This window comes from Lingula anatina, chromosome 9, assembly GCF_051362555.1.
Source record: "Lingula anatina isolate TDL-2025a chromosome 9, LinAna3.0, whole genome shotgun sequence".
Taxonomy (NCBI): domain Eukaryota; kingdom Metazoa; phylum Brachiopoda; class Lingulata; order Lingulida; family Lingulidae; genus Lingula; species Lingula anatina.
This window is the reverse complement of record NC_141775.1, coordinates 9084253-9105444: the sequence shown is the minus strand read 5'-3', so window position 1 is coordinate 9105444 and position 21192 is coordinate 9084253. Positions and strand designations below refer to the sequence as shown.

Sequence of the window (21192 nt, the reverse complement as noted above, 5' to 3'; positions counted from 1 at the left end):
TACTGATATTTTCACAAACTTTTCAAATAAGGTGCACCTTTCTAATTTATTAAAGATCTTTTGGACGGGAACTTCTGAAATAACCACCCTTTTTGTAAAACTACATTAACTTTTGATGCCGATTAATTTGTAAATGTTGCACTTAAATTGTCGCTTCATAATAAACACCAAAATTTTATTCTTTCATTATTTTCTTTTTGGTTTGAATGTCAGTAATAAAAAAATCTTTATCATCACGTCACGAGGTCACGTGAGCAATGCCCTTCCCGGCTGACTCTTCACTCCTGCAAGGTGAGTGCTTTCCGTATGAAGATGTTCAGTCTTCTGCTTTTTTGTCACATTATCTAAGAACCATGCTTATCTTTTGGACGTCATGATTAAGTACATATTCTAGTAGCTGACCGTCCAGTTATTGCAAGCTGTAAATGTGAACTGCATTAATTATTCGATTGCGAAATTTAACCGGTAAATCGGAGACGAGAAAAACATGGCTGACAAAAAACAGCGTGTTTTTTATTCCTTTGACCTTGTCAATTTTAGGGAGAATGTTGAGAGAAATTCAAAAAAACTTTGTGCCATTCGAATGCTGACTTGTTGTTTAATGATAAAGCTTAGGAGGCATGTACTGTATGTCAGCCAGAGCGTGCACATTTTTATCAGAGTTCTTTGTCTTTATTTTACCATGAAAAGGACAACATGAAAGAAAGACATCTTTTGTAGTTTAACACCTTTTCTGGTTTTATATGAAGATCGCCTGTCTTTTGCCTTCCTTTGCAATTGTCTTACTATTCGATGCAGTTGTCATTGAGAGGACATTACAATGACATTGACCATATCGTATACAAACAATCGTGATAAGCAGTTGCCCTTGACTTATATGTGACATTGACTTAGTTTATACAGCTTTTAAATATTGATATCTTAGATTGAAGTAATATGACATAGGAAAGCTCAAACAAGTGGTAAATGTACTCTAAATTGGCCTATAAATGTTATATGCTTTACTATTTTTGCCAATATTAGTATGGGTTACATTATTCATTTGGTTTTTTTTTTAGTTGTTTTATTATTCTTTCTTAATTTATTAACTCAGTGGAGTGTAGACTCCCAGTCACTCATATAAACCACTTTCTTCACCATTTTCTTATATAACTCCAATAAAGTTGATATTCCAAGGGATAAACCGAATTAATCACTCGATCAGCTGCAAAAGAGCTTTGAACTGCACCTTCAGATTTTGGTCATGTTGTAATGTATTCAGTTTTCATAACGCTGCCTTTGAATTTTTTTTTGGTAACCTTTCATACGATCTCTATTTTCTGAAGAATTTTGCATCAAATTTGCTTTAATTGGGATAAATGAGTAATCCGGTAAAAGTTTTCATGGAAAATTAATTTCTTTGCAACTGAAGTTAATATATCACCAAAACCCCCTTTAAGTCTTATGTATGCCTACTAGTACTTGGGTGTTTTACATGTGCATATTTTTTTCAGGCTTGTATAGTGTCTCTCAGTGGTAACCAAACATCAAACATGGCAAAAGCAAATGTTGGCATCAATGGGTAAGTAATGGAGACAAGTCTGTCTGTCTGTCTGTCTGTCACTGTGTATTTTTGTTATTGTGGTTACCATCAATAAATACATGACCTGTTAAGATCAAGTCCAATACTAAGAGAGACACAAGATGGCCTTTAGAACAGTGGACTAACAGCTCTGCAGATCAAATATGGCACACTAAAAAGCTTGCAGCTGAATTCCCCATTAGACACTGAATAGATTACCCGCAGGGATTATGGTAAACAACAAGTATTCAAGTGGGTCTGCCATTTTTGACCCACAGCTCTGTTAGTCTGCATTCCCAGAGCTTTTAGATCGATCTATTCCCGCGGGGAGTCTCACTAGATTACTGTCAGATAATCTGGCTTAAATGTCCGTCCCGCCTACTACAAGCTGTAAGGGGGTAATTAACTTTCGTGTCCGCTCGGCTGACAGCTATTTAGCGTGAACCCCCAGGGAGTTAGGTCGATCTAAAGTAGATCGATCTAATCTCTGGAAATGGGGTTTTGGTCCGCTGTTCTGAATGCACTTTAAGATGGACTTTTATGTAATCTGTATTGTAGAGAGATAGCTAGATCCAACAATACTGGAAACATGTCTTGGCTGTGTCTGAATATGTCTTTAGATATGAGTGTTTTCTGCAGAAAAGTGGAAGTTTTTTTGTTTTTTTTTGTTTTCTCTCTCTAATGATTCCTGAGATTCATTAAGTTTAGGTATTGGGTCCCATGATAAATGTTCAGTTTTTTTTTTTTTTTTTTTTTTTTAACTCCGGCTTATGTCTGTGCCTTAAGATAAACCAGTCACCTCTGTATGACTGACCCGGATGTGTCTTGCCCATGATCATCATTGCCTTATATCAGGTGGTAGATTTATGTGTGTCTGTTCAACAGGTGCTGGTCAAATAATTTATCCATTATATAAGTACAGGTACCTCATACAGGCTGAGGGACACCTGGTGAAGAAGACTGTATTGCCACCTATTTCCTCTTCTGCCTTTATGCCAAGTAGCGTTATGAAGGGGGGGGGGGAGTTACCATATCCCCCTACCCCACCCTTAAAAGAGCTACATGCTAGGCACTTGTATTTAAAAGTATATAGTTTTAAAGGTTAGAACTGAAGAATTAATTCAGTATCTGGCACACAGTTATCATGATATAAGTCTATATATATGCAGCAGGTGGTCAGAGGGGAGTGAACGCTATCTACCAGTATCCTGCTAGTGTGTACCTGGTCAATGTAACCTGATCTGTCTGATCTTCAGTCTACAGTGCCAGCTGTAATATATACCTGCCTCTGCTGGTCTACCTGTACATTCCATTGCATATATGTCCTACCTGTACATTCCATTGCATATATGCCCCTTACTGATGGAGAGGGTTGCTGTGCTGGCTGTCATAGAAGTCGAGGGTTCTTCAGTGATATCTGAAAATTGTTGTATTTTTTTTTCCTTTTCTTTGCCAGATGCCCTGATGAGTTTAGCCATTATATCAAGGATAAAGTTTGGCAAAAAATTGAGTAAAGATCCAATTATCTTAAGCTTAACTTGAATTTTGGGGGATGGATTTTTTTCTCTTAATGCCTGGATGATTAAAGCAAAATCATAATGTCGAATCAAATCAAGGACAAACTTTGTCAAAAATTATTTAGACTTTGACATTTTCTTCAGCCGTCTAGAATTTTTTTATATAAATAAGCAGTTGACAAAGGTTGGCTGTACTACAATGAATATGGAATCAAGTTGTACATACAATACTGACACAAATTGTGCAGGGTTGAGCACAGGCTTATTGTACAGTTTGTGTTGGAGGTTGAGTGATACCTGCTTCCGTATGACCTAGATTTTTATGATTTATGTCCAGTAAGCCTACTTGTTGCAGTGAATTGCCCCTAAAACTCCCCTTGCCTGGAATACATCTAATTGAAAATGGTGAAATTAAGTTCATTTTCATTTAATGAGTATGGTAAGAAGATCAGTGTGAAGTTTCAGTTTTACTTAGGATTCACTTTTGATTTTGGAAGGATGCTTTTGAATTTTTGCAATAAAGAAGTATTTAGTGAATGCTAGTTCACTACTTATTTGAGGTCAGGGCTAGCTGAGGAATTGTTAACCAAATGCTAAAAAGGGCAACTTGCTTTGGCTTACAGATTAAGAAACAGAAAAAACTTTTTACATCCTGTTTTATGTCAGGTGAACCTGTGGTGCTGAATAAATTCCTTGACCTATATAATAATTACATTGGTGCGATCCCCATTCAGTGTTTGTGGCCAAAGCATGTGTTGACTACCCCACACCAGTATCTTTCTGCACTTTGAAAGATCTGTGAAAATTTACACCATTCGTTCATTCCTTCCTATATAGATTAAAATATTTGCATGGTTTAACTTTTTAAGTAAAATTCAGCAATTTTATGAAATAAAAAAAATCATTTTTCTATAAAAAGTCAATGTATTTAACCCATATTCATTTCAAACATGACATATAATATTAGGTCTTGAAATATAAACAGTAAGATATGATTGTTATATTTATAATTGCTATTAAATTTTTGCAGATTTGGCCGTATTGGTCGTCTCGTGCTACGAGCTGCCCTCAAGAAAGGAACAGTCAATGTAGTAGCGGTCAACGATCCTTTCATTGCACTGGATTACATGGTAATCTGATAACAGTTAACATGGTAATACGTAAATGGGGAACCCACAACAATTACCTTAGTTAAGAACACAGCAGTTGGGGGCAGCTCTCATGAACTTTCAGTGATATAATCGAGAGTGAAAAAAGAAGGTGTTTTCTTTTATGTTAACCTGGGCCCCGTATCTCGAAAGCATCGCGTATTGCGAATATGGCGATATCACATAGAGACTACAAGGTATTATATGGGGCGAGTATGGGCAAGTTATGGAATCGAGACGCTTGCGCATGGTCGCAATGCGCGATGCTTTCGAGATACGGGGCCCTGGATAAATTAATTTTGCTTCATGGTCTGTTTGGTCTGTAACCCATGTGGTAGTCATTATTACTGGTCTTTCTCCCTAGGTGTACATGTTTAAGTACGACTCCACCCATGGTCGGTACCCTGGAGAAGTGAAGGCAGAGGGCGGCAAGCTGGTGGTGGATGGCCACGCCATTACTGTATTCCAAGAGTAAGTTTACAGCTCTAGTAGTAGTAGCAGCAGTAGCAGTAGTAGCAGCAGCAGCAGCAGTTAGTAGTAGTACAGGTGGTAGCCATGGGGGTTTGAGGGGTTCGAAAGAACTGCCCCTTTTGCGGGGGGAAAAGGTCCACATTGGGTAAAATTTGATCTAGCTAAAGGGTCCACTTTTTCAGAGAAAGACACCCCCGCCCCTTTGAAATTGCTGGCTACAGTTTGTAGTAGCATTAGTAGTAGCAGCAGTAGTTATTACAGTAGCAGCAGCAGTATAGCAGTAACACATAACGTAGGAAATGTGTATTGCTGGCAGTAATGGATAATATGCATTCTGTATATTTATAGTTCCCGCGTGGCAGTGGATGGTATATGTTACATGATACGAGATATACCCTCAAGCAGGAGAGTTTGTTTGATGTACAGCTCATAAGGTGTGAAGTAATTAAGACCTCACAACGACCATAAAAGTAGTGAAGTAGTAGCAGTTAATGTAGAACTATTTCCAGTCCTTTATAAATGATTTAATGAAAAGTTGTTGATTAGATGTTTTTTATAATCTTTCAGGAGAGAGCCTGAAAAAATTATGTGGGGGAGTGCTGGAGCCGAGTATGTAGTAGAATCCACGGGTGTTTTCACCACTGTGGAAAAGGCAATGGTAGGTAGAGTATAACTTGTGATTACTTGGTTAGCGTCTGGAAAATACAGCAACATTCAAACTGAAATCGTATTGAAGTAACCTCATGAATCTGACTGTTTTATCACAACAACCAAAGAATCTGTTTCACAAACAGACAAGAGTAGTGGACCCCGTAATGGGGTCTGAATCCAAGACATTATTTTATCTGTATCCTCTTTTTAGTTGTGTCTGCGCCCCCACACACATATACAAATTTGCTAGGAATTAATTTAGTCCTAAATTTAATGGGTTCTAGGAAAGAATGCATTGAATCGGGACGAACAATCAGATGTGGACAAACTGCATTTGACATTTGAATACATAGTTAACAAAAGCTCTTGAGCGTGATATGGTCACTCGTATAAAAAACTTGTTGTACAACCTGTATGTATGTTTCTTTTGTTTTAGCCTCATATTGCAAAGGGCGGAGCAAAGAAAGTGGTGATCTCTGCACCCTCAGCAGATGCACCCATGTTTGTGATGGGCGTCAATGAAGGAAAATACGACCCCAGCATGCCTGTCATTAGGTAAGGTGCACTCATGTATGCAGTCTCTTGACCCTACAAATGAGCATGCATGCCAACTGAAAATCAACAGTTACATGTGCTCAGGGGTCGAAATGTTACTTTCCCGCTTTCCCGTGGGAAAGCTATTGCGAGCTCGGGAAATCTATGTCAAATCTTACTTTCCCGTCCGGTAAATCAATGGAAATGCCCGGGAAATGCAAAAACCTCTTGGGAAACCGCACTTAGAAGTCGCTTTCCCGAAGAACTGTTACCTATAATGAAATTTATTTCCTGGCACCAAGCCGTCAATTATTTAACCATTTTCCACAACGCAAGTAAGCTCGACGTAAGTACTCACTCTGAAACTAAGGACGCATGCACGTGACTAGCTAGAATTTGTTACGGGGCCTCCTTTTGAATTTCAAGAGAGTTGTCAATCAAAATCGTCTCGAGGCATTTACAGTGGTATATCTGACTCGTTCCCTATCCCATTTACACAATGTTAAACATAGAAAGGATCAAGGCTGCGCAGCTAGCAGGTATAACATAGAGAAGTACAAACCTACGCAGCTCACGGAAACAAATTAATGTGCGGGAACAAAGTTGACGCCGCGTCCAAGCCTACACAAATAACGGGCACCAGACAGCGTAGTACGGGGAACGAATATCGGTCAGCCATTTATGCACGATCAGCTGATGCAAGATTCAGGTTGCGCGCATAAGTCGGGCTCAAGTCTAACGGGGGTTGATGGTCAGAAAATGAAGTTCCTCAAGTGGTAAATTAATGACGAAAGCAAGGGAAAACCAAGCAAACTCGCTAAACAAGACACATGTAAACTTCAAGACACGATAAGAAATGAGGGTGAAGCAGGTGCACATGGCGACGATACAGGTACGTCGTAAATAATAATGTCTAACAAGTTTCATATCCAATGAACTGTAAATTTAATGATAAACAAGACGTTTTTACTTTTCTGTTACGTAGTAAACATTAAAATTGCCCTACCTCGTTCTCTTTGCTGAAGACATGATGTATTGAAAAACAAATGGGCCTTTTTACCGACTGAGTTTTTCTTACCCTCGAATTTTCGGCTCTTCTCAAGAGCTCCACCTGGACTTATTTAATTTATTTGAGAAGTGATTGATTTCTTTTTCATTGAACTCCTACCAAACTGATGACCTTTTTAAAGATGTCTTGGGTTATTCTAGCCTTTATAATTAAGGACCTAATACCTTTATTCCCTTTAATTTTGAAAATGGAGTGTTTGTAACATCAAAATTTCACTGCACTTCTTCAACTTACCCTTTTCTAATTGGTGTGAAATTGTCTACTATTAAGAAAATGCCCCAAGTTTCAAATGGAATTAATCATTGTGCACACTAGGAACAAGTCCAATTGTTTATTGGTTTGACCATGATTACATGATAATTGCAAGTCTGCCTTCAGTTCATAGTAAAGTATTCACATTACCATTCTAGTGTACAGTTTCCAGTTATTTCTCTGTAACTGTATATAATTGCAATAAAATCTCAATCAATCAATTACTATTAATATTTACTTTTTAGCTGCCAAAGATGGACCCATGGAGAATATAGACAGTGACGAGTATGGAGATGAGACAGTTGAAAGGCTTTCAGAACATTTTAGGACACTGGATAATGCTGGCTTTAAAACAAACGTGCCAGGCTGAATGGCCTCATTAAAAAAATCCATGCTGGAACTTCATGAAAAGGGCCAGGACATAGTTGCCTTTTTAAGTAGAATGCTGACTGTACTTAAAGACATTTACCCTAATATTCGTGCTCTCTTGGCCATTGTGATGGTCCTTTCAGTCAGCACTACAGATGCAGCATACGAATTTGGTTCTAAGATTTCAGTCACATTAATGTTAACAAATATACCTAGTTGCTATAAAAAACACTATATATGGATGCCATGTTAGTTTATTTCATATCAATAAACGTTCATTTCTCAAAGATATGTTCTTACCTTTATAATTCATCATTTTATTAAAATAATCTAATTTAATATCAGGGAAATCGGTTTTCATGATTTTGTTGTCAGGGAAAGCTACTTTCTTGCAGGGAAAGTAATGTACAAAATCACTTTCCCGGCAGGGAAAGTATGATTTTCTAAACATTTCGACCCCTGTGTGCTGTAGTGTTTATAAAATATAGATCTTACGAAGAGAGATTGTTAGTTGAGGGTTGAGATTTACTTTTTTTTTTTTTTGGGGGGGGGGGGGGGGGGGGGGCACAAAAAGTCTCATCCTTGTCCTCTGACATGCACAGAATTGTTGTTTTAAGCAGCTCCCATCAACTGCTGTCTTGCTGTCTTTGGAAAGAATGAATTTGTTGCAAAAAATTCAGTTTTATACTAACGGAAATAGTATAAAAAAAAAACTTACTGTTATTATATAATGTTTTTTATATCCAGTAATGCTTCCTGCACAACAAACTGCCTGGCTCCCGTAGCCAAGGTGCTTAACGACAAGTTTGGCATTGTGGAGGGACTGATGACCACTGTCCACGCCTACACGGCCACACAGAAGACTGTAGATGGACCAAGTGCCAAGGTGAGCGTTTTGTGGATGGTCTGGTCCAGATGTCTAGTCCTAGGCGTGGCATGTGTGTAGATTGTGTTGGAAGGTATAGAAAATGCAACAGAGAAGACAGATGTGACACATTTTAAGATTGTGTTCTTTGATTTAAAAAATGCGGTAGAGAAGGCAGTTGTGACATATTTAGGTTTTGTTGGCTCTAGTGAAGACAGCTGTGAGGTATTTAGATTGTGCTAGAGAGGACCCCAGTGACATACCAATATATTGTTATTACAGGACTGGCGTGGTGGACGTACAGCTGCTACAAACATCATCCCCTCTTCCACTGGTGCTGCCAAGGCTGTAGGCAAAGTTATCCCAGAACTCAATGGGTAACAGTGTTTATTATTATTAATTATTATTATTATTATTAATCTTCTTATTTTATTTATTTATTTATTTATTTATTTATTTATTTATTTTGGAGGGGGGCATATACATATTTTTCTTATCAAGGAAATATTTTCTGTTTATAAGATTACAGTACAAAATGTGATTGTTTTCTGAAACAAAATAGCTAGGCCTGCTGGCCTTTGAAAGCCTGAGGCTCAGTGCAAAAATTAAGTTCTACGTGTATTATTTTTATGTAATTGTTCCTTTCTGGTTTCCAGTAAACTGACAGGTATGGCATTCCGTGTGCCGGTGGCCAATGTTTCAGTTGTGGACCTGACGTGCCGCCTGAAGGCAGGGGTAAGTGCTGGATGGGATACAGTTAAAACTCGAAAATATAGTCGATCTTGAAAATTTTGTCAGAATACAATTCTATTCCAACGTTATTTTTTTAACTTTGAAAATTTTGTCAAACTTGAAAATAGGCTTCTTGGTAATTTTGAGAAGTTTGTCACCTTAAATGGCTCCGTGGGATTCACACATTCAAAAATATTTATTTTTTAGTTTTTAAGTGACGAGTTACCTCATATGTAAAGGGACGATACTCATTACCAGTGATTTATCTTGGCCAGAGTTGACTAAAACCTCAAGTGTTTCACTTAAGACCAAATTTCGACCCGAATTCTATTTTGAGACCAGCACCAGAGAGCGATTCAGAAATGAAAGCCTGTAGCCAGCAATTTCAAAAGGGGGGTTCTTTTTCTGTAAAAGAAATTGGACCTTTTACAATGAAACGTTTGTGTACTTCGATCAAATTTTAGCCAGAATAGAGCTTTTCCCTGACAAAAAGGGCAGATCTTTCTAACCCCCAGGAACCCCTCCCCCACATCCCCACCCCATCCTTCCCCACCCCCACTGCCCCCAGGCTACAGGCCTGGAAAGCTACAAAAACTGTATTAAACACATACTTTATCAGAATATGTACGTTTATAAACCTTGAAACCAAATTTATTTTGTAATGACAGGCTCCATATGCTGACATCTGTGCTGCCATGAAGGAGGCTTCGGAGGGTTCACTGAAGGGTGTGCTAGGCTACACCGAAGACATGGTTGTCAACTCCGATTTCAATGGAGACGAGCGCAGCAGCATTTTCGATGCCAAGGCTGGAATCTCCCTGAATGACAACTTTGTCAAGGTCGTCTCCTGGTAAGTAGGGGTGAAAGAGGGAGTTATGGGAATAGTCAGGGAAAGCCTAGTATGTGTCTCTTGGCATTGAGTGCCTGTGTGACGGGAATGCTAGTCCTAGGCATGGAAGTCCAGGGCCCCTTATTTTTAGTACAGGTTAGGGTTAGACGAAGTATTGGGGTTAGTATGTGGGTGAATGACACCTGTACAAAGTAATGTGGAATGGACTACGGTTCCAAGCGAACTGCCATTTCTGTCACACTGAAATCCTAAGAAATTATCTCTGCGTCCTACTGAAAATAAAAGTTCCTAAAATTCATTGGTCATTTTTCAGGTACGACAACGAGTTTGGATACAGCTGCCGAGTGGTGGACCTCCTAGCATACATCAACAGCAAGAAATGAACCCCTCGAGCCGTCACCTCCAAGATTTAGACATTTCTCAGTCATTTTATTTCACAGCCCTTCGCAAATGGGACCCAGCGCCAAGGAATTTTGAGATCTTTTTTTTCTGCTACCACAGATTTTTCTACATGGTAACAGAAAACCAGCCACTCCTGTTCTGCCAATATTGTGAAAGCGTGAATTCAGTGTTTTTTTATTATTATTATTATTATTTTCTTGTGCCATCTTCATTTGTTTATTTCAGTTGACTTTTTAAAAGAAGGGTTGTAGATAATAGCCTGTAGAAATTTTTGTCTTGTCTTGTCTCAATTATTACCCTTTTTTTCCCAACCATTAACTTAGAATTTTGGATTGTTACCACAAATATCGTGGACTCTAAAAAGGTAACTGCTGGACACCATCGCTTGACTTCTAGAAATGCAGTACTGCATAATACTAAGACCAAATCGGGTGCTGCCATCTACTTGTATACTTAAACTTTGTCACAATGAATTAAGCAAAATATATATTATAAAGCATATTGCCAGTAATACATTGGAGATATTGGATCAGGAAATTCCTGGAAGATCTTTCCCTTTTATTGATTCAGTAAGACAGTAAATATTTGTATCACAATAATTGTCCATGTTAGGTCTGAAAGACCCGTACCTGTTATCAGTTGAAATTGTTTGCACTGAGAGTGAAAGGGTTTGAATAGATTTAATAGAGATACTTTGTAGGAGTTGAACAAAGTTGTTTTTTGGTTTTGTTTTTTCAAACCGTAGCTAACAGTGTAATTATTGAAGTTAATGTGTGCGTTGGTTGGTCTTTCCACAGGCACCAAACGATACTGGAGGGGAACTGGCTTAAAACTCATTAAAATGTTTTAAACATTTTGACTCGTTGTTTGTTGATTTGATGAACGAGAATGTCTTACTCTTTGTTGAAGCTGAATGTTTCTGGTTCAAAATTAGAAATGAGAACTTCAAAACGGGTTTATAGGTCGGAATTTTCTCAACACTTTTGGACAGGGCATAACTCTGTGATACAAAAAAATGCTATATAAGCGCACACTCCTGCATATAACATAAATTTGATTAAGGATGTAATTAAATTGGGGTTCAAATGGTTAGAGAATAATTAACGTCTCAACTCAACCTATGCTCGCATTGGCAACACGGATATTTCTTCGGGTAATTTCGTCTAATTCCGTACCACGTGGCAGGCGTGAGATCGCCTAATGTTGGTCGAATGAGATATGAACTTTTTACAACAGATATATTCTAAAAATTGATTAACCTACACAATGTGGTCGACGTTTTATCGTAAATTTGCCTCAATCCCGTCTTCCTTTGCCTCATTTTATGCCGATTGATCAACAGGCAGTGAATGATTGTCTATGTTTTGATTTTTGACATCGTTACTAAACACAGTAACACACCAGGCCAGTTTATATATACATAACTTAATGACCCCTATTGATCTTGGACCAGGTTGCCAAAATACAGGTAGGTAGGCCCCGGGATCAATCGTCAATACCCGCTGCCACAGCCGGCACGATTAAATTTGTGTAATGATCCGTGTATTCTTAGTATTACCAAGACCGAGAATATTGGTCAAATATGAGTCGTGTTAAATTTATGGTCGTCTAACAATATGGCGTAGTTTTTTGTGTGGTATTTTAACTTTTCACCGTTTCTTGTTTATTTGGGAGGGAGGAGGCTGAGTTCTTGGTTCAAAAAGGTCTTAATATAAATTCAGCAATTCTTATTTTCTGTTTTCTGGAGTTCCTGGTTCGAAAGTAAGTGATCTCTTCAAACAAACGCATGATTTTAAGAATTTCAAATATAACCCCACCCCCAAGCCCTACGATGGACAATATCATAAAAAGGCCCAAAAGACAAGTTTTTTATTTGTTTGTTTGAGATGAAAAAATAAGAAAGCCACCAAAATGTTGCGTCCGACTTATAAGGATGTCAAAACTAAATTCCTAAAACCGTTAACTGATTTTAAAGAAATTATTCTCAGTTCCGTTCACCACCTGGCGTTTTGACAATCGTCTGCATAAGGAGGCTCTACCCAGCAGACGATAACCAACCTCTTGTTCTGCATCCCATATTGCACAAATCCAATATCCATAGCACACGCAGTCCTTTATATTGAATTATTCGATATTTCTTTCAAGAAATGTTGTGTTTTCTGTTTCACCATGGTCGAATTGATTTCTTGCGAAAGCCCCAATAATCAATTTGATACTTTTCTCAAAATGGAGGACGAGAAAGGCGTTTGGCAGCTCAACTGAGCTCTTAGACACTTTTTCTCCCAAAGAAAGGCGTTTAACTTCATGATAAAGTTAGAAATGAGCGGAGTCAAGTACTCTTCAGTCATTGGATAAACAACTTCAAGAAAAATCAAGAAAATTAAGCCTGCGTTTCTGACAAACTTCACCACAAGGTCTGTCACGTTTCCTCCAGCCTGACATGACTAGCCAAAGGAGAGATACATGTACATGTATGGTGACAGTTACAACGGGAATCTTACAGGGGTCTTACTGTTAACTGAATTGTGGTACTTCTTCGATGACACATCCAATAAAGGCTGCTTATTGAAATAATACAAAAAAGATCAAGATGAGTGACATTTGGGAAAACGAGGAGGTCCAGGATAAACTGAGCAAAATGAAGCCGGAGATGCAGGTGAGACCCTTTGCTTTTAATTTTCTGCCTCTTTTCTTTTTAATTTTAAGTTTCTTTAAATTTCTCTTGCCTCCTTGATTTAAATCAACGGTTAAAGTATGGCACATAAAGCAGGATTAATATTACTTTTTTACAATGTGTACATGTATTTGCATAACGTGATAGTTACACTAAAACATTTACAGCTGTGGTAAACCTGAAAAACGGTATTTTTAATTTTAACGATAGTTTAACCGTTAAAACAATAAAAAAGAACAATAATTAAGAGGTGACAACACAGATAATGGACCCCTTGTTGACACTTTTAAGACGCAAACCACCATGAAATTGTATCGATTTGTGTGTGTTTGTTTGCGCGTGCATAAGTGGGAGAATGCCTTGCTGTGCGTGCACGGTAACTTGACATGTTACTGTTTCTTTCTCATATTTTTTCTTCGTTCAGTTTACATTCATGTGTCAATCTTTTTTAAACTCTACCTCCTCTGAGAGAGTATTCGCCTATGGTCATCTGGGCAGAGAAAAACACCACTATTTTACTCTGCTGAACTTGTAAAAGAATAAAAAGTGGATATAAAATCACTGACATACTCTAGCGTGCGCGCACATGCTTACGTTTCTTGGCCTGTTCCGAGAAAAACATCTCGTGCAGTGTATTTAACTAATTAATTAATTGCTTATGAAAGAAAACTAGCTGGACGTGACCTTTCTCGAACGCTGGAATTCACGTCCGTCCACATTCGTGCATAATTTATCTCATCCTGTGTGCCACACATAAGAATGCATCTCACTAAATACGTGTACCCTGTGTATGTCTATCTGATAATATCAGCGGAATTTTATTTGTTGTCGGAATTAGTAAATGATACGTTACGGTCTTGGTAGCAAACTCTAAAGCGTGGCTTTATATATATTTCAATTGTGACCGATAGTGCATCAGTGCATTGTGACTATTAATAGTAGAGTATTTTAATACTCTTTTAAAAAAAGGGTTGGGACCTTTTCAAGGACGACGAAGATACAGAAATGAAATTCAACTTGATCAGGTTTATACTGAGCATATATTGCATGATCAAATAATTCCTTCAAGTAAATATTTATTCTGATAAATTTTAGATCGTGTTTCTGCGAGCGATGAGGCGTATCTACGCCAAAGAGAGCAGCAGCGTGCTCACGCAAATAGGGCACTCGAAGAAAACGGTGAAGATGATGAATGAAGACTATGAAGAATTGAAGGAGAAACAAGCCATGTTGAAGGGAGTCTTAGGTATGTTATCTTTCCTGTCCGTCCTGAATCTGGATCTAGAAATGAAGGAGGATGAGATGGGGAAGTGGATTGCTCATTTATTTATTTATTTATTTATTTATTTTGTGAAGGAATTATATGTTTTCATATAATTTCTGCATCTTAAAAACAATTTAAATTTATCTTTTAAAGAATACTACTTTGAAATAGTTATTATTTTAGAAAATACCTGCGTAAGAGGGCGCTTTGTATACTTGGCGTCATTTGTCGTCATATCTAAGAGGCTTTTTTTTTTAGTTATTTTGCACGTTGTCACATGTGCTTTAAATTGTGATTATCCTCAACGTTCCATATCAATAGAGTTTTTGTTGGCTCAGGCATGCGAAGCGTTGACGGTTTAGGTTTAAATAAAAAATTACGAATCAAAAAAAGAAAATAATTGTTAACACTGTGAAATGGCCTCGTTTCAGAGGAGCGCCGAAAACCGGATTTACAGGACATCCTGTCGGACAACACGAAAGCGAACGCTGAGACGACAGGAGACGAGGTGCAGGTTCTCGTGATGGAGGACGTGTCTGAAGATAAAGAGGAAAAGAAAGAAGAAAAGGAACAGGTATGAAGGAATTTCATTTAAGGGGTGTCATTCCGATATTTTTCTACAGGTGAAAGAGGTTCGAAACGAAAGTTCGTTATTGTAATTTCTTTTTTGTTTTATTTCCCTTGTGCCCCCCAAAAAGGCAAATTTTGCTTAAAATCTTATGTATATAACAATATATTGTCAACATTGAGTATATAAATGCTTCATGTTTCCTGGGCTCTAGTGCCCGTTGTCACTAATACACTAACTCACTTCTTTCTTAGCTCACCAATTTATTGTCTCATGCACTTATTAACTAATTTAATATTTAATTAACCAATTCACGTCATAACTCACCTAAGCACTCCATTATATACTCACAATATGTCTGGCATTAACCCTCCTTCACTCCCTCCCTCCCTTCCCCCATATATCACTCATTCATTACCCATTCATTAATTCACTAATCCATAAATTCATTCATTCATTCGTTCATTCCTATTCTTAATTTATTGTAGGCGCCGCCACCAAAGGTTAAAAAGATCAAGAAGGTCCTGTGGGTGAAGACCAAGACAGTCCCAGTAGACGCCCAGGTCATCTCGTCCATGAGCGCGCTCATCACAGCGGCAAATGCCTTTAAGAAGAAAAAGAAAGAGAAAAAAGCTACAGATCTCGATACGCCATCTGACCCCACAACGAACGCGGCTGTATCTTCAGCAACGGAGCAGGTACATGCGCTACCAGTCTATTTTGAGTAAACCTGTATCATCTTTATTTTTCTGTGATATAATTTTTTTTTATTAGAGAGCCGCTTGTTAAATTGGCATAAAATTACTTTACTTGAAATTTTCACGTTGTTGCGCTCGAGATGAAAATTGGGGTTAATTGTTTCATATAGTATATTCATATATTGTCTTCGTTATATCGGGTAGTCAATAAGACAAAACGTGTGAATGACATTTTATTGTGGATGCCAATACTGTTTATAGGCCTAATTGTGGATTCAAAGTGGGTTTTTGAACGATAACGTTGAACATCTGTAACATTTTTGCCAGATTTCAAATGTGAAATCTCATATTTTTCAGACAACTCAGCCAGCGATTGCTGTTGCGCCGGCAAAACATAACGAAATGAAGACAACGGCAATCATCACTCCGGTCACGACCAACTCAAACAATACTGTTTTGCCAACTAAAAACAATTCAAACGCCCAAAAAACTGTCGAGCCAGATGCAAAATTAGGCGCCCCTGTTTTTAGTGACATTACACCTGTGGAAATTTCAAAAGAAACAGTGACAAATAATTCGCAACATGGTGAAGCTTCTTCAGAGGTGAAAACTGCCACGAGGAACGATATTGACGTCACAACACCTACTGACGTCACGATTGCGGCTACATCTGTAACAGAACATAATAGTGACGGTCAAATCGAACCCAATGGTCAAGAGGCAGGAGGGAACGATTCTACCACGGTGACCAGCACAATTCAAAGTAAAGGAGAACCTCAGTTGAATCCATACCAACCGCTACCAGGAATAGGCGGGAAAAACCCGTACCCAGACGACACAGCTACTCCGCAAGATGGCGCTGAGTTAGCCGGTGAAGCCGCATCCGACGACAAGAAAAAGAAAGTGATCAAGAAGAAAAAGAAAGTCGGTGAGGCTGGTGAAAACGAAGGAGCCGACGGAGATGCCGATGAAGGGGCAGATAAGAAAAAGAAGAAAGTAAAGAAAAAGAAGAAGCTGGTAGCTGCTGCCAATGCTGTCATAGCAACGGGGATAACATCGGGTGCCGAACCAGTGATACCAGCAGAGCCTCTTTCCAATGGCGAGGTGAGATTCTGTTCTTTGTTTTTGTCATCCCAGCCACTTTAGTATGGAAGTCGGGAAATGGTAATTCTTGACAGTCAAACATTTGTATTGACCTATTATTTGATATAGTAGGCCCAATCGATTAATGGTGTATTAATTTGAAATTCTTATGTTACAGCTATAATGGGCGATTGCTTGAACTTCATATTTACATACCTTAATGCTTCATTGATATATTGTCGAAGAGCTTGTAGTCTCATGTTAATTGCTTTAGGGCAGTCCCGCCGTTCTCAGTCATTCCTGAAACTTATAGCTTCCCACAGTCAGTGAAAAGGTCAGAGCCATTCTGGCCCGCCATTTTTCTATTTATATAACGTTATTTTTCATATAGACCCCATTTTGTATTTTACAGGATGCACCAAACACAAACTCTGAACAAGAACAACAAGGGGAAAATAAAAACAAAGGAGAGCCCTTTTTGGTAAATGCGACGCTTTTAATATTTAGAAAATAATGATATTACTGAAGATCCCAACATACGTAATTCAATAATACAGCGTATTGACCGGATATTTGAAGACATAAACAGATTGCTATTTAGACTAAAGGTTTTACAATTGATGGCAGGGGTAAGCCCCCTTTTTAAAAAAGAATCATTTATCAAATTAATCTGTAAAAAGGGGAATTGAACACCTAGTTTTATATCATTTAACTTATAGGATGAATTATTTAACATAATATTGTATAACTTTTCAGCCAACTATTGGAACTCCAAAGACTGCAAACAAACATAGACCACAGTCGTCAGTTGTTCCCCTTGTAAGTAGAAAACCATGCGTATAATCCCAAACTTTCGGGATTTTAAATTAATTTTGAATACACTTACATGTATAGATATACGTGCGCATTCATTGCATACACGCGCTCGCGTGCGCATCACCACTTATTTTCAAGCGTATAACTAAGTCTTGAAAACATGTAACAGATGAAAATTTAATGTGTTCGATTTGAGTGAGTCTCAAGCTCTCACTTTTTAATTGGCAAGTGCTTTATACATATACAATATTTTACAATTCAGCCGCAGATTGACGCCACAGCGACAGACGCGGGAGGCGATGAAAAGGTAAGGGTTGTTATAACATGAATAAATTATGAATAACGTTATAAATAACCTTCATAGTTTAAACGATAAAAGAAATGTGAAACTTACATCTAGCCATCTCTCTTAACAAAATAGTCTCCCAAAAATTATAAATCACAAAACGAAAACACAAACGCACAAGTGAGTCATATTTTATTCAATAATTAACACGAAGAATTATTTCTAATCATTGTTTTGTCTTAGATACCTATACCACTTTTTGGGAGTCTCAGACAGACAAAAAAAGTGTCTGATGTCGACATTTTCCCTTCAGGCCAACAACATTATTTTACAACCATTAAAAGATATTGACCAATATATAAAAAACTTATTCCAAAAAGAAAATGTAAAAAAGTCGAAACAAGTATTGTCGGACTCGTTGTTGATTTGTTTAAGGCTGTAAGCAATATTGATTCCAAATGGATTTTGACTTACAGTATACAATATTGCACAATGTTAACGTTGCTAACGTGGCCCCTTTTGTAATTTTTTTATATGCAATAGTATACAAATATACTTGACATTCTTAGATGAAGTCACTAGTGTAGACATATTTTTAGAGGTGTATTTTTTCTTTTCTTGTACTTGAAAGCAGCAAAACATTTTAGACGTGTTTAGAGTAGCTTTTATTACTATTTCCTTTTTCCCAAAACAGAAGAAAAAGAAGAAGAAAAAGAAAGTAAAAGCCGGCGCCAGTGAGGTACATAACTAAAGAAGAACATATGCGGTGGTTGAGCTTTTGAAGTGATACATGTTGTGGCTTGTTTGATAAATGTTTCCTCAGGGGTCTGTTTTTCAAAAGGCCTCACGTTCTGGGGTTTATTTCATTTCATAACAAATGACTGCTAAAGCCCCTGTTACACCGCTTCTGCGACCGTTTGGAGAACGAATTTTGGGCCCACTGTTACTATAGCGACAGTGGACCAAAATTCGTTTTCCATGCTGTTGCAAGCTCCGTGCAACAGGGGCTCAGTTTCGGATAGCCAACTACGCTTAGTCGACCTGGCACTATGCTTTATGGTTTTGTTAAGAAGAGACTTAAAGGTCAGGAAAGCGGCCTTTTTGATTAAAAGAAAATTATTTGGATAAAATTCTCACAAATCTTTGCCAAGACTCGCCGTTTTGTGGAACTGACGCCAGAAATCGTCGGTAGTGGGGTTGGACCAATGCGGATGGGGAAGTACTTGCATGAGAACTCTGATGTTTCACGCTTTAAATGTGCTTTCGCTTGTTCATTCAGTGGTTTATTGCTGCATGCTGTCATGTTTTGTGTATTCCTACATATGCTCCACGTGGGAGTGTCTTGAGCTTTCTGCGCGCATGCCCAATACCACCCTGTATAACACTGCTTTCCCAGGGCACTATGGCAATGCAGACTTGTAAAACGTGATTCTGATAATCAGGCTGGCCCAATGCAGGTTTCCGTGATGTTTTTGTTTTGCAAGAGAATGTTACCTGTAATCAGTTGTGCAAAGTGTTTTATAAACCTGCATGAGAGTGACTGGTGTCATCCGTTTGTTTCTATCCAAACCTTGCCTGCACATGCCCAGTTATACCACTTTACCAGTTTTCATGCAGTTTTCTTATTTCGGAAACACTTGGTAACTGTAGTCAAAAGTCTTGGAAATAATGATCTCACAAAGTAACAACAAAAAAAAAAAAAAAAAAAAAAAAAAAAAAAAAAAAAAAGGGAAATATGTGCTGTGCTTCTGACTTTAATTCGTGTTTTACTTTTTTAGTCTGAAGACCTTTTTTTTGCGGATTTCTGATAGTTGTAATTATCAAATAATTGAACACTTTATTAAAGAATTGTTTTGATGAGGACCATAATTTATGCATTTTTATTTGTTGCAGGACATAACAGCGGTAGCAGAAATCACAGTCTTATCAGCAGAGGTAATAATAATAATATTGACCCCTACCACTAAAATCTCACTATATCTTACACAATGACTTTAATTTAAAAACACTGATCAAAAATATAGTTTTTAAAAATGAAACATCTCTATCTCTCTCCTTTGCAGGCTAACACTGCCCCGGTTCTCGCCGTGTCCCACGACACCATGGCTCCCACGGTGAGTTTCCTTCCTGTTGCGCATGCGCACCCTTAAAAGCGTGCACTTTGGATTGCCCCTTGATAATGTGTGCTTTTTCTTTTTAATATATCTAGATGAGTTCACCAGAAGGGCGTCTTTAACCCATTTTGTATTATTTCAGGGGGCGCAGCAAGTGGTGTGATGTGATCACAAGACATTTTTGAATGGAACAAAGAGGCTGAAATTTTGGAAAAAAAGGAATAACAACTTCTGTCTTGGTTATGATTCATTAGAAGTCCGCTCAGATGAAGCGACTATGCTATTTCCCAGAAAGAGAAATAGAAAATACCTGGAACTCTAGGGGAGGTTTCGTTTTAGTAGTAAACGTTTTTTAGCGAAACGGGCCGTTTACAGGTACGGGATTAAAGATACAGATATTGTATATCGATCTTTCTCGAAGAACTGACAAAAGACGCATTTTTAAACAACCTTTCTTAAGACGTATGATTACATAGATAGTGTTCAGAAAGGAGAAATAAAGTAAAAACGCCGCTTTATAATGATAATTCTTTATATGGACAGAGCGTGGATTTATTTATTTGCATATTAACTTAGCTCATGGAGAAACCTACACAGAGTTACATTTTTTTACTGTATATAAAAGCATGTAGCCTCTCTTCTAGGAGGACTGTACTTTAAATATGATAATGAAGCAAATTTTCTGAATTTATTATCCCTATTAACAATATGGTTGTTGAATTGCTTGTTATCTATATATTCCTGATAATCATAATAAAAAAGAAAATTGAAAGTGTTTTAGTCGAAAAAAGTCATTAACTACCTATTTTTAAAAGGTAATGCTTTTTAAAAATAGCAACTGATAATGGAAAATAAAGCTATTCCTACCGATATGTTTGTATTTACTATTGATTATCTATATTATGTCTAATCCATCGATTTATGTGGTTTTTAATGAAGCATGGTATAATACCAATACTAAAGGAGAAGTCCGCATTTAATTTGTGCAAGAATTATGAGCTATGTTAACCCGCAAATATGGAAAACAAATAATCTTTATGTTATGAGCATGTAGTATGAAAAATAACCACGTACTTACACAAGCACATTCACACTCGCAAACACGTGAAAACGAACGCCCATGCGTGCACGACGGTTTGTTTAGCAGTCAGTTGAACCCGATGTCACAGTAATACTACCCTGACACTGCGTATTGTCTCAAATGAAGTCAAACATAATAACAGCATTAAGCTATACCGTATACAGTGGAAGTGCCAACAACACTTAAG

At 37.7% G+C, this 21192-nt stretch overlaps 2 protein-coding genes across 3 annotated transcripts; both read left to right on the top strand.

Moving 5' to 3' along the window:
* Positions 1–134: 134 nt before the first annotated feature.
* Positions 135–11280, top strand: LOC106178181 (glyceraldehyde-3-phosphate dehydrogenase). Its single transcript, XM_013561305.2, has 11 exons — positions 135–291; positions 1494–1561; positions 4109–4208; positions 4591–4697; positions 5265–5355; positions 5785–5903; positions 8320–8458; positions 8720–8814; positions 9094–9172; positions 9838–10019; positions 10333–11280. Exons 2-11 carry the CDS (start codon positions 1533–1535, stop codon positions 10400–10402), a joined length of 1011 nt encoding a protein of 336 aa, XP_013416759.2. The 5' UTR covers positions 135–291; positions 1494–1532; the 3' UTR covers positions 10403–11280.
* A 1063-nt stretch (positions 11281–12343) lies between these two features.
* Positions 12344–20790, top strand: LOC106174986 (uncharacterized). 2 transcript variants are annotated; one of them, XM_086996228.1, is made up of 12 exons: positions 12345–13077; positions 14191–14341; positions 14791–14933; positions 15416–15625; positions 15983–16729; positions 17121–17189; positions 17465–17527; positions 17787–17831; positions 18505–18549; positions 19704–19745; positions 19874–19924; positions 20067–20790. In XM_086996228.1, the coding sequence occupies exons 1-12, from the start codon at positions 13012–13014 to the stop codon at positions 20085–20087; spliced, it is 1653 nt and encodes a 550-aa protein (XP_086852354.1). In that variant the 5' UTR covers positions 12345–13011; the 3' UTR covers positions 20088–20790. The 2 variants fall into 2 exon arrangements, with proteins under 2 accessions (XP_013412271.2, XP_086852354.1); XM_013556817.2 differs by lacking the exon at positions 18505–18549 and having other exon boundaries at positions 12344–13077.
* The last annotated feature ends 402 nt before the right edge of the window (positions 20791–21192 follow it).